The following is a 14,042-nucleotide window of genomic DNA, read 5'->3' as shown; positions in this document are numbered from 1 at the left end:
AGCTTCAAGTGGTGTTTTCGGACGTAGATGGTCATCCTCCAATGGTGCTTTAAGGGCTTGTGTGGGCAGGCGATTTAGGAGATAAATAGTGGTAAGTATGGCATCACCCCATAGATATTCTGGCATGTGGGCTCCTATGAGCATGGAACGGGCAACTTGAAGGATATGCTGGTTTTTTCGTTCTGCCACACCATTTTGTTGAGGAGTTTGGGGACATGTGGTTTGGTGGATAATGCCATGGTTGTTTAGGTACTGATGGAGGGCATGGTTTACATATTCACCACCATTATCTGAGTGGAAGACTTTGATGGGAGTTTGAAATTGGGTTTGGATCATTTTATGAAAGATTTGAAACACAGAACAAACTTCGCTCTTATGCTTTAACAAGAAAACCCAACACATTCTTTACAATCATCCACAAATAACAGGAAATATTGCATACCAGAAGGAGTAGCTGGACAAGGTCTCCATACATTTGAGTGGATTAAGTCAAAGGGTCTAACACTGCGAGAATGGCTGAGTGGATAGCTAGCGCGGCGGCTCTTTCCTTGGATGCATATTTCACATTGAAAATCAGACTCCTTGCAAGTTGTAAACAAGGTAGGAAGTAAACTCCTCAGGTAGCCAAATGAAGGATGACCCAATCTCTGGTGCCACAGCAATATGTTTTCTCTCTCTTTGCTTGTTGAAGTACTCTTCTGCACATGGTATACTTCACTAGCACAGAGATCACCAGCATCTATCATTTTCGTGTAGTACAATCCCCCCTTCTCAATACCACGACCGATAATTTCTCATGTGAGGATGTCCTGAAAGACGCAACACCAAGGATAAAAGATTACACAACAATACAATTGTTTAGTAATTTGATGCACAGACAACAAGTTATTTGACAAGGAGGGGACAACTAAAACTGTATCCATATTTATGGATGGTGTCAATGATACCGATCCAGCACCAGTGATAGGGAATGAGCCACCATTAGCATTAGTAACAACTGACCGGTGAGCGGGAGATGGTTTTTGGATGACACTACGATCATGAGTCATATGATCAGTTGCACCAGAGTCAATTATCCACATATTTTTCCAATTAAAGTCTGAAATTTTTAGAGCATGGCCATGTGTACCTGAGTTAGCCTAAAAGGCTGAAGCGAATGCATGATCATGGCAGAAGTACTGATTTACCTCATCTGTCATCGAGGACATTTTAGAGAGAGACATCTTGTTGGTACAAAAGATATTCCCTCACAGCTTTTGATTAAGCTGCCCTTTCGGGTTTTCACCTCAACCAACTCCTCTCTCTCTCTAAACTTTTAAATAAATAGATGCAGCGTGGCTTTAAGTTGCAGGTCGTGGCCGTCGTCTGAGGCAAGCAAAAGAACTCCTGAGTTCACTGGTTAGTGGCAGGCGGTGACTGAAGGTCCGGCGTGGTCGGATCCGGCACTGGAGATCGAGCACGTCTCCGATCCTTCTGGTTCTGGTACTGGAGATCTAGCAAGCAGCAAGGTAGGTGCTATCGATGCCGTCGGCGTTACTAGGTTTAGTCTATTGCTCTTGCAGACTAACTGGATTTGGTATGGTGCCACATGTGATCTGCAACCTTGATGTAGATGCAGGTTGATGATTCTGCAATTTGAAGTTTAATTGCAGAGGATGATTAATGCAGGTGGATATTTGGTATTTGGAAACTAGTTGCAGGCCGTCTGGTATAGGTAGTGGGTATGTGTATGGGTATAATTGCAATCTTATTCTTCTCAGGTGAAGAATCTGAGGGTTAGATGATTTCTGGGTATTCTTGGAAAGATACGGGTATGGTAAGATCTGGAAAATATAGCGAATAACTCGTAAAGGTATTTTGCAGTGGAATTATGGTATGGTAATCTAGATATGGTTATCGGTCTCAAGAGCGTATTGCTCTGATACCATGATAGATATTGGGTAATTTCAGTATATTTCTATTTACCTTACACTGAGGTTTAAATAGGATTACAAAACATATACAAAAGGTAAGCATTCAACACCTAGACTAATCATTTCAATGATTACAATCAATCACCTATGATTACTAATCAATCAATCTAGAATTACCAGTTAATCATTCAATCAACATTAATCCTAATTGGAACAGCTCATGCAACAGGATTCACATGGCTTTAACTGTTGTGTAGTTCATTACAGGAATGCTACCACACTGCTTCTGCTATTTCCCTTTGCATACTTTTTGGAGAAGTATGCACATCATAACAAGAAACTAATATGTCTTATGCATCATTATCCATATGATCTATGCCTTGAAAAAACTTATTAATATATCTTTGTCTATGCAGTAAAGATAGACCACTACTGCATATTTCCCTTGTCATGCAGTTTTTTCTCCCGAGACTTCTTGGGAATGCTCTTGATTAATCCTCGCATTGGGCACATACACTAATTGCAAATCCCCAAGAAGGAAGGCTCAACCAAAAAAGCCCACAAAATTCTCTAGGCAACCAGACCGCCCGACCGCTTCTCTGGCCACCGCCCTTGGCTGGAGAAAGAACATCCCTGCCCCACCAACACGACGCCCCTGTCGCCACCACTGTCACCAGCAGGAACGCATAGCTCGCCTAGACCCCAGGCACTGATTTACTCACCGTCTGCTGCTGGATCACCCCCTCGATCTGAGACGCAACAAAAGATTTCGGACAATCGCCACTCCAGCGCACCTGGAAATGAGGCTGAGCATCAGCCTCTCTCAAGCCCCTCACTTAGCCACACCACCACCAAACCAAAGCCTCACACTAGCGACTTCAGTCGTGCCCAACTTAGCCAAAGACGCCCAACTCTCGGTGCAGACCCGATCTGGGAAGGCATCGCAGCGATGGCTTCTTCCCATTGAATAGAGATACGGTCAGAATGGATCTAAAAATGAGAGATTGCCATAGGCTGAGATGTGAACCACCACCCGATACAGGGCATGATAGGAGTCATGCGCGAAAGAACCGACACCGAGGATAGTTCCGAAACAGTACTCTATCGATGATAGAGGAAAGTATAGAGAGGCCGAAGGCGGCGCTCTCCCAACCATAGCAGAGCAAGCCTGCTAGGTATTTTCAAGTCAATTTATATTTACTTATTTAGATTGTACATGATAATTAACGGTATTGCTACTAACATGTATTATAATTAATGGCTGCCTTGTCTAACCTAGGGAGGCGGCGATCCATTGTTAAATGGTCACATCCTCTTAGTAGTAGGATGAAACTGAGTGTCGTTGAATTTCTTTTCAGGCAGAAACATAGTAGGAAAGCTGTCCTTTTGGTAATTATGCTTTGTTGTAATTAAGTTATCTTTCCGGTATGTCACCGCTATGTCAAAGCAAATGGAGTAGCTAGTAGCTGTGCTTTTGGTAAATATGCTTTGTTGTAATTAATTATGCTTTGAATACATGTACTCTGTAGAAACTCCTGATATCATTTTGGGGACGTACTCTTGATGCATATTATAATCAGAGGTTTAGGCTCAATGTCATTTTAGTATTTCCCCCTTTTAAAAGGAAATATAAAACGAATTAATGACACCAGCTTTACCCTTTTATATTTCATTTTAGATATTTTTTTGGTTACCTAATTAAATTCATTAATGTCATTAATTCACCCCCTAATATCTAAAAGGAAATATATAAATGATAAAGTTGGTATTGCAAGAGTATGATGTGGCAAGATATATTGAAAAATTGAAAATAAAATTTGTATTTGCTTAGATGGCATATGACATCTAGAATTTCTGGCCACAAATCTTAGCCCCCTATGACATTGCCCTGTATAGAATTATTGTTCCTCTCAAACAAAACTGTGCCCATACATATACAGTATACTTCCAAATCCTGTTTTGAGTACCTGATACAATGGCTGATGAGGCCGGTTCACACGGCAAGAGAGTGTGTATGGTGCCTGAACGTGCGAGGATTCACATGGCTTTAACTTTCCTGCAGTCGAGCAATGCAGTGCAACATATCGTCATCAGGAGTGTGCTTAACATGGGTGTAAACCAGCTTATTTTCTGACGCAGTCGGATTGATAACTAGGTTTACCAGCAATAAACCTAAGCAAAAGATTCTGGAGTCCACCAGAGATAAAAGAGAATAATCTCAATTTAATTGATAAAAGATGAAAGATACGTTCTGCAGCCGCTTGCGGCTGCATAAATAAGAGAAAAGTACCCTAGGGCGACTAACAACGAAACCCTAAGGCCCATGGATAAAAACGAAAACAATCCAAAATTAACTAAGAAAACCAAAAACGGGTAAAATAGAAAAATGCAGTTTTGAGGCCCTAAACGACCCCGAAAGCCCGAAAAAGGTCACACGTCGTGGCAAAGCGACGAGTTTGGTTTCTGGCGCGATTCCCTTTCCGAAAAGCTAAAGTGCGTCCCAATCGGACTCCGGAGGCCCAATTCACGTCTACTAGTCACTTTTCGGTTTCCACCTTTAGCACGATCCAATTGTTCTTGAAATTGGACCGCCATCTGTTCTACATCAGTCTCCTCCACCTCCGAAGAACTCGACCCCGAGTTCTCTTCAGGATAAAGAGGCTCATCTTCACGAAACTCATGCAGATCAGCAACATTGAAAGTGTTAGAGATGCCCATTGAATCTGGAAGTGCAACAACATATGCATTATCATTGATCTTCTTCACCACCTTAAAAGGACCATACTTTCTGGGCTTCAACTTGTTATAGGTACCAACAGGGAATCTCTCCTTCCTCAGGAACACCATCACGTCATCACCTTCCTGGAACACTTTAACTCGCCGATGCTTGTCAGCTGCAGCTTTATATTTGGCATTAGTTTGTTCCAATTTGGCCTTAGTTGATTCTCGAACAAACTGCACATCCTTGGCCAGGCTTTCAGCAGCAACACTAACACCAGGAACTTTAGGAAGCTTTACCAAATCCACCACATGTTGAGGAACAGCCGTATAAACTAAGGAGAATGGGGACTTCCCTGTTGCACTATGTACAGCACTGTTATAAGCAAACTCCACCTGTGGTAAAGCATAATCCCATTGTTTGGGCCTATCTCCACAAACGCTCCGAACCATGTTACCCAAGGTTCTATTAGTAACCTCTGTCTGTCCATCAGTTTGAGGATGAGCTGTACTGCTACGGTTCAAAGTTGTTCCAAACATTCTCCACAAGGTAATCCAGAAATGGCTAAGGAACTTGGTGTCTCGGTCAGAGGTAATGGACTTGGGTACTCCATGCAAACGAACCACTTCTCTGAAGAACAGTTTAGCTATATTAGAGGCATCAGCAGTCTTCTTACATGCGATGAAATGCACCATCTTAGAGAACCTGTCAACTACCACAAACACTGAATCCACTCCCCTTTGGGTACGGGGTAGTCCCAACACAAAATCCATAGCAAGGTCCTGCCAAATATCATCAGGAACAGGTAAAGGTAGATAAAGACCTGTGTTTTGAGACTGACCCTTAGAAACCTGGCAGGTGTAGCACTTCCTTACGATAGTTCCTGCGTCCTTCTTCAACTGTGGCCAGAAATACCTCTCCTCAAGGCTAGCAATAGTTTTGTCTCGGCCCAAGTGCCCACTCAAACCCCCTCCATGCAGATCTCGAATCAGCTTTTCTCGCAATGAAGAACTAGGGATACATAACCGATTGCCTTTGAATAAGTACCCTTCATTCACATAAAAATCTGCAACTGCATTATTGCTACTGCATTTGGTCCAGATCTCCTTAAAATCAGTATCTTCTCCATACAACTCCTTCAAAAGCTCAAACCCCACAATCTCCTGAGCTAAGGTGACCAGCAAGGAAGCCCTCCTACTCAAAGCATCTGCCACCCTATTAAGAGTACCAGATTTATGTTGAATCACAAAAGGAAATTTCTGCAGAAAACTCACCCACCTGGCATGCATCTTATTCACAGTTTTCTGACTATTAAGGTACTTCAAGGCTTGATGATCCGTGAACAGTACAAATTCTCTCTGAATCAGGTAGTGCTCCCATTGTCTCAATGCTCGGAACACTGCATAAAATTCTTGATCATAAGTACTCCACTTCTGGCAAGCGTCACTCAGCTTTTCACTAAAGAATGCTACTGGTTTCTTCTCTTGTGACAACACAGCACCTACTCCCACGCCACTAGCATCACATTCAACCTCAAAAACCTTATCAAAATTAGGAAGAGCGAGAACGGGTGCAGTACAAAGCTTTTCTTTGATCAAGGCAAAACTCTTCTCTTGTTCCTCTCCCCACTGGAATTTGCCTTTCTTCAAACATTCAGTAATAGGGGCAGTAATGGTACTGAAATTCTTCACAAACCTCCTGTAGAAGGTAGCTAAACCATGAAAGCTCCGCACCTCAGAAGCTGTCTTTGGAGCTGGCCATTCTCTTATAGCCCGTACCTTCTCTTCATCAACCTGAATGCCTTCTTCTCCAACCACAAATCCCAGAAATAATAACTTGCTGGTGCAGAATGTACATTTTTTTAGGTTGATGTACAGTTTATTCTCCTGTAAAGCTACCAACACCTGCTTCAGGTGTACCAAATGTTCTTCTTTGGTCCTGCTATATATCAGTATATCATCAAAATACACTACTACAAAGGAACCTATAAAAGGGCGAAGAACCTGGTTCATAAGCCTCATAAAAGTGCTGGGTGCATTAGACAATCCGAATGGCATAACCATCCACTCGTACAAGCCATCCTTGCTCTTAAAAGCTGTCTTCCATTCATCTCCTGGCTTGATTCGAATCTGGTGATATCCACTTCGAAGGTCTATCTTGGTAAACACTTTGGAACCCTCTAGCTCATCAAGCATGTCTTCTAAACGAGGAATAGGGAACCTGTACTTCACAGTTATCTTATTAATGGCCCTGCTATCAACACACATCCGCCATTGATTGCCCTTCTTAGGAACAAGGAGGACTGGAACTGCACAAGGACTCATACTTTCTCGAATGAACCCCTTTTTCAACAAATCTTCAATCTGCTCTCTCAAAATCTCATTCTCCTTGGGACTCATTCGGTAATGTGGCAGATTGGGCAAGCTAGCTCCAGGCACCAAATCAATCTGATGTTGAATGTCTCTCATAGGTGGCAGCTCATTGGGTAACTCATCCGAGATCAGCTCTTTAAATGCCCCCAATATGTTCTGCACTTCCTTGGGAATCACCACTTCTTCCTTTTCTGCAGACAACAATCCTTTTATCACCACTGGACAGAAAACCTCAGATTCTTTAAAGGCCCTCTCCATCTCAAGTTCACTGCTAGACAAGGTCAGGAAACTCTCCACTTTCTTCACACCAGACTTCTCAAATTGACACACAGGAGCCATAGCAATTTTATGGTTATTCCACATAAACAACATCACATTGTCCCTGCCTTTATAAGTCACATCCACATCAAATTGCCAAGGTCGTCCAAACAAAATATGACAAGCATCCATATCAATAATGTCGCATAAAACTTCATCTTTATAATGCTTACCAATGGTTACCGGTACTTTGCAGGATTCAACAACTCGAACTTGTGGACCTTTCTTGACCCACCCGAGGGAATAAGGTGTCTCATGAGGTTGCGTAGGTAACTGCAAATAATCCACCAGTTTCTTGGCCACAAAATTTTCGCAGCTTCCATTATCCACAATTAAATTGCACACTTTGTTATTAATGGAACAAAGTGACCTGAAAATATTGCGCCGCTGCCCTTCATCTTTAGGACATAGTAGAACCCGCTGCAACACAATATTAATCTTCTCAGGAGATTCCTCCTCCGCAAACTCAGCCCCATCATAATCGCCATCTCTTCCAACTTCTTCTTCATCCTCATCATAATCATCTATAAGGGCAGTTTGTCTCCTCTCAGGACACACATTAGATCTATGCCCAGGCTTGTTGCATCTATAACAGACATCTCCTGTAGGTCTAGCATAAGGATTATTAAACCTCTGATTCGGGGCTCTATTTTGAGCACCACTATAATTGTTAGAACTGCCCGCGCCTTTAAAAGGGGGATTAGAAGCTTTAAAGGCGTTTTCTGCTCTCTGCAGCGTAGTTGTACCCTTGGCAGTTGAGGCATTAACCAAATCTGCACTCCTTTGGTAGTTATACCTTTGGAAAGAAGAAGCTCGTGAAGGTTTCTCCAACAACTCTGCTTTCAATGCTAGGTTTGTAACTTCGGCCATAGTATGAACAGTTTGTAACCCAATTCTCTCCTGAATGGAAGGCTTCAACCCACTGATATAGCGAGCCACCTTCTGGCCTTCAGTTTCTCCTAACTCGTTACGCTCTGAATAGCGTAAGAACTCAGCCGTATAATCAGCCACCGTCCTAGTTCCCTGGACACATTCAATATACAGCCTATATAGAATCTGCTCATAATCATCTGGCAAGAACCTTTCCATCATCAACTGCTTCATTCTTCGCCATGTTCTAACACCCTGCTTCCTCTGCTTCCTTCGAGTGTTCTGCAACTTATCCCACCATACTGCTGCAGTACTCTTCAATCTCCAGGCTACATGCTTAACTTGCTTGTGTTCAGGCACTTCCATAATCTCAAAGAACCTGTCCACCTGAAGCTGCCAATCTAAATAATCTTCTACACCCAAATTGCCCGAAAAGAAAGGAATTTCGGCCTTGACTTTGTAATCCTGGTCAGCTTGTCCATGTTGTTCATGTTGTAAAATTTCTTCTTCAGGTTCAGATTCTGATGTATTATCAACAACTTCACCACGTGGAGCCCTAACTCGCTGGCCTCCTTCCCCATCTCTACGCTGATTATTGTTGTTGTGGTTGTTGTTGTTCCTCTCACCCAACAATCCACGAATTTCTCCGATCTGATTATTCATGGAATTGATGGCAGCGGTAAACGCTGCTGTAAGGGCTTCAATATCTGATTTCGTGACTTCACCCATTGCTACGAAGGTAAATAAAAGAGACAGGGAAGACCTGCTTTGATACCACCTGACGCAGTCGGATTGATAACTAGGTTTACCAGCAATAAACCTAAGCAAAAGATTCTGGAGTCCACCAGAGATAAAAGAGAATAATCTCAATTTAATTGATAAAAGATGAAAGATACGTTCTGCAGCCGCTTGCGGCTGCATAAATAAGAGAAAAGTACCCTAGGGCGACTAACAACGAAACCCTAAGGCCCATGGATAAAAACGAAAACAATCCAAAATTAACTAAGAAAACCAAAAACGGGTAAAATAGAAAAATGCAGTTTTGAGGCCCTAAACGACCCCGAAAGCCCGAAAAAGGTCACACGTCGTGGCAAAGCGACGAGTTTGGTTTCTGGCGCGATTCCCTTTCCGAAAAGCTAAAGTGCGTCCCAATCGGACTCCGGAGGCCCAATTCACGTCTACTAGTCACTTTTCGGTTTCCACCTTTAGCACGATCCAATTGTTCTTGAAATTGGACCGCCATCTGTTCTACATCATTTTCCCAGTTTACAGGAGCATCACCGCGCTGCTTCTGCTTTTTCCCTTTGCATACTTTTTGGAGAGGTATATATGCGCTTAGTTACATCACTTACATGAAACTACTACATTCGTATTAATCGTTATTAATTCATCTGAATCTGCCTTGAAAATGAATACTTACTGACATGTCTTTGTCTATTCAGAAAAGATAGACCACCACTGAATAAATCCCTTGTTATGCAGTTTTTTCTCCTGGGACTTATTGGGTATGTCCCTATGTCCTAAGTTTATAATAGTAATTAGCAGATCATTGTCTAGCTAGGTAATTAACTATTTTTACTTTGTTTGGCAGGGTCACCTGCAATCAAGGATTCTACCTCTTGGGTTTGGAGAACACATCAGCCACATTTGTTTCTGCAGTAGAGAATGCAGTCCCTGCAGGAACATTTCTCATGGCTGCCGTATTAAGGCAAACAAATCATCGTAGCACTTTTGCTGAAAACCCTCTTTGTTAAAAATACATAAAAACTTGAACTATTAATTTCTTGCAACGCTAGCTGCCAAGATTAAGCACTAATTAAGTTTCTTTGGCGCTTTTAGATGTACTGCCAAAGAGGCCATAGCCCCTAACATGAGTAGCTAGTTTTGGTACTAGCTACTACTGTTGTTTTCTATTCATGGATTATTGTCATTACTTATTATACTTGGATATATTGCAGAATTGAACAAGTTCACTTGAATAGAAAAGATGGCAAAGCCAAAGTGCTTGGAGTTCTGGCTTCTGTTGCAGGAGCCTCAGTCATAACCTTTTACAAGGGGCCAACTATTTATGTTCCTCCAAGGACTTCACCTTCAGGCCAATCCCATTTGCTCCTCTCGTTATTTGGAGATGCCAGGGAGAAGAACTGGACCTTTGGTTGCATTTGTGCTATAGGTCATTGCGTATGTTGGTTTAGCTGGATTGTCCTACAAGGACCTGTTTTGAAGAAGTACCCAGCTCGCCTCTCAGTCACCTCATTTACTCTCTTCTTTGGCATTCTGCAACTTTCAGCAATTGCAGCGTATGTAGAGAGAGACTCTCAAGAGTGGCAGATCCATTCCGGCAGTGCAATCTTGGGCATTCTCTACGTGGTTAGTTTCCTAGCTCAAATGCATGCACACATACCAGTAATGCTAGAGAGACCAATTTTGAAACGACTCGATGATCCCAAAATGTGATCCCTTTAGCACTTTGTAGTAGATGTTAATTAAATATCTTAATTTTGGTGTGGTTGAAAAATGCAGGGAGTGGTGGCTTCAGCAATGTCTTATGCAATACAGCTATGGGCGATTGACAAGGGAGGACCGGTGTTTGTTTCAGTGTATATGCCTCTACAGACGTTACTCGTAGATATAATGGACTCGGTCATTATGGGTGCACAATTCTACTTTGGAGGGTAAGTTTTTCAGTTTCATCTGCCTCAATAACCACTAATTTTTAACTATATTCTTAACTGCTACATTTTTTAGCTGATTAGTTTTTGTTTGGTAAATGGCCAGCATTGTTGGAGCAGTGCTGATCGTAGCAGGACTATACCTTGTAGTGTGGGGAAAAAGCAAAGAGAGCAAATTTGGCAAAGAAATGAAGTCGAAAACTTCACCAGTGCCATTGAACATTGATAATCAGATTAAATATTATTCTGAAGAAGATAAAGAATCCTCTCTCGTCCAACCATTGCTCCCTATCTCTTCAAAGTAGTTCAGCAAATTTATTGTCTTCTCTATTGTTCAAATAACATAAACAAGATGCATTTTTGCAAATGTTCAGTTTGTTGACATTAAGCTGATCCAGATGTAAAGCTTTGGTATCCAAAGTTAATGGATCAAGTATTTGCAGCATATATTCATCACAATTTGGCATACTAATAGACCTTACCGGTAATTTGCTTCTTTCTTCTTCTTTTTTCACTCAAGTAGGACAGCAAATCAAACTTTGAAGTGAAAAATCGTTGCTGACACACTCGAATTGGCAATATTTCATGTCAGGCAAAATATTGGCACATGGAAAGAACAAGTACTCTCTTGAACAATCCTATTATAAGCTATGTTGTCAAGAGCTCAATCCCATGGAATGAGGTGTGAATATTAATTTGGTCCCATGGAATTGGAATTATGCATAATGAGTGCCTATATTGTATAAATCACAAGAACTCTAAAAATGTCTAGTGTATGCCATCCGGTTGGATTCGGTGAAAAATGAGGTCTAATAGTGTAATTTTCAGAACATGGTAGAAGCTTTAACTATAAATACCTTTATATGGCTCCTCTCAAATAGTAATTTATCATAGTTTTGGATATCTGCTGCAATGGCTGATTTATCATCAAGTGTAGCTAATAAGAGAAGATTGTGTATGGTGCCTGAAAATGCAAGGATTCATATGGCTTCAACTGTCCTTCAGTTCATCTATGCAGGGGTACATATCATTTGCAGAACTATGCTTAATATGAGTGTAAGCATGCTTGTTTTCTCAGTTTACAGGAATGTCACGGCGCTGCTTCTGCTGATTCCATTTGCATACTTTTTGGAGAAGTATGCACAGAATTACAAAAAACTACTACATTTCTTAGTTATCATTATCCATCTGATCTATGCCTCGAAAAGACTTACTAATATATCTTTTCTGTGCAGGAAAGATAGACCACCACTGAATATTTCCCATGTCATGAAGTTTTTTCTCCTAGGACTTCTTGGGTATACACTTGATTAATCCTCAGATTAATAGTGATTACTAACTTATTATTGACCAGATCACAGTGTAGCTAACTCATTTGTTTTGCAGGGTGACATGCAATCAAGGCTTGTATCTCTTTGGTTTAAAGAACACCTCCCCCACATTTGTTTCGACAATAGAGAATGCAGTCCCTGCAATAACATTTCTCATGGCTGCCTTATTCAGGCAAACAAATTAGTCATCTCTGTATAATGTGATTAATGTCTAATGCCCTTTTGGCACTGCTTTCGTAGAACTATTATTTGCTGAAAACTCTTTTTGTTAATTAGAAACAAAATTCAGAAACTACTTTCAACTATTTCTTCCAGTTCTGCTGAACTCAAGTGCTAATAAGCTTCTTCGGCTGGATTCTGAGAGTACAGCTAAAGAAGCTTGCTCCTAACTTGAGTGGCTAGTTTTAGTAGTATTATCTGCTACTTACTAATTAAGTGACTAATGTACTGTCATGGCCATGGTTGTGTTTCAGAATTGAACAAATGCACTTGAATAGAAAATATGGTAAAGCCAAAGTGCTTGGAACTCTTGCTTCTGTTGCTGGAGCCTCAGTCATAACCTTTTACAAGGGGCCAACTATTTATGTTCCTCCAAGTACTTCACCTTTAAGCCAATCCCATATGCTCAACTCATTATTTGGAGATGTCAAGGAGGAGAATTGGACCTTTGGTTACATCTGTGTAATAAGTCATTGCCTATGTTGGTCTACCTGGATTGTGCTACAAGCACCTGTTCTGAAGAAATACCCAGCTCGCCTCTCAGTCAGGTGTGTGTAGAGAGAGATTCCCAAGCCTGGCAGTTCCATTACGGCAGTGAAGTCTTTGCCATTCTCTACATGGTCAGTTTCCTAGCTCAAACTAGCTAATAACATAGAACAAATAATGCTAGAGATAACCACAATGGTGATTACAGAACGCGCGCAGTTGGCACACATAATCTGAAAATGTGATCCCTTGCAGCATTTTATAGTGATATATGTAACATAAGAATGTGACTAAGTGACTTATCTCTCTGTTGTTGAAAATGCAGGGAGTGGGGGCTTCAGCAATGGCGAATGTAATACAGATATGGGTGATTGACAAGGGAGGACCAGTGTATGTTTCACTGTATCTGCCTTTACAGACGGCAGTTGTAGCTGTAATGGACTCGCTCGTTTTTGGTGAAGAATTCTACTTGGGAAGGTGAGTTTATCAACTTCATCTTCCTAATTAAGCCAATATTAGCTCTCTGCAGCTGAGCTGATTGTAATATCTGTTTGGTTAATTGATACCAGCATTATTGGAGCAATGTTGACCATAGCAGGGCTGTACCTGGTGGTCTGGGGAAAAAGGCAGGAGAGCAAAATCAAGGTGGAAACTTCCTCAATGCCAGGGAACATTAACAGTCTGATAAACTATTGTTCTGGGGGAGAAGAACCCTCTCTTGTTCAAGCATTGCTCCCTACCTCTGCTTACTAGTTCATGTCATGCATTTATTCCCTCTGTAGTATAATTAAATGTTTTTCCTGTTGTTCAATAAATGTTTGCATTGTTGCAAATGTTCATTTCTAGACAAATAAGCTGATAAGTGATATAAAAGCTCTGGGAATTCTCTTTCAAAGCCCATGGATCAAGTATTTGTAGCATATATACATCATCTAACTTGGCATACTACTACGATTCTAATCAACATCTTCGATAAACTCGATTTCATTACATTACTATGGATGATAAATATCAATAAACTAATAACCGACTTAATAATCTGTGTTCGTGATACTAAATGCATACCAATTTCTCATGAGTCATGCCCATATCAAAAGAAGCGCAAGCAGCTTGCCACAAATGTAATTTTTTACCTTTCTTAT

At 41.2% G+C, this 14,042-nt stretch overlaps 1 protein-coding gene and 1 pseudogene across 2 annotated transcripts; both read left to right on the top strand.

The window, feature by feature from the left end:
- The first annotated feature begins 3,905 nt into the window (after nucleotides 1-3,905).
- On the top strand, nucleotides 3,906-11,315 carry LOC112183704 (protein WALLS ARE THIN 1). Of its 2 annotated transcripts, none has more exons than XM_040514145.1 (7): nucleotides 3,906-4,038; nucleotides 9,448-9,515; nucleotides 9,635-9,697; nucleotides 9,784-9,900; nucleotides 10,151-10,562; nucleotides 10,716-10,867; nucleotides 10,971-11,315. In XM_040514145.1, exons 1-7 carry the CDS (start codon nucleotides 3,928-3,930, stop codon nucleotides 11,167-11,169), a joined length of 1,122 nt encoding a protein of 373 aa, XP_040370079.1. In that variant the 5' UTR covers nucleotides 3,906-3,927; the 3' UTR covers nucleotides 11,170-11,315. The 2 variants fall into 2 exon arrangements, with proteins under 2 accessions (XP_040370079.1, XP_040370080.1); XM_040514146.1 differs by having other exon boundaries at nucleotides 10,941-11,037.
- Nucleotides 11,316-11,776: 461 nt separating this feature from the next.
- On the top strand, nucleotides 11,777-13,767 carry LOC112183703 (annotated as a pseudogene).
- The last annotated feature ends 275 nt before the right edge of the window (nucleotides 13,768-14,042 follow it).

Source organism: Rosa chinensis, chromosome 2 (assembly GCF_002994745.2).
Source record: "Rosa chinensis cultivar Old Blush chromosome 2, RchiOBHm-V2, whole genome shotgun sequence".
Taxonomy (NCBI): domain Eukaryota; kingdom Viridiplantae; phylum Streptophyta; class Magnoliopsida; order Rosales; family Rosaceae; genus Rosa; species Rosa chinensis.
Note: the sequence above shows the minus strand (reverse complement) of the source record. Positions and strands in the feature narration are given on the sequence as shown.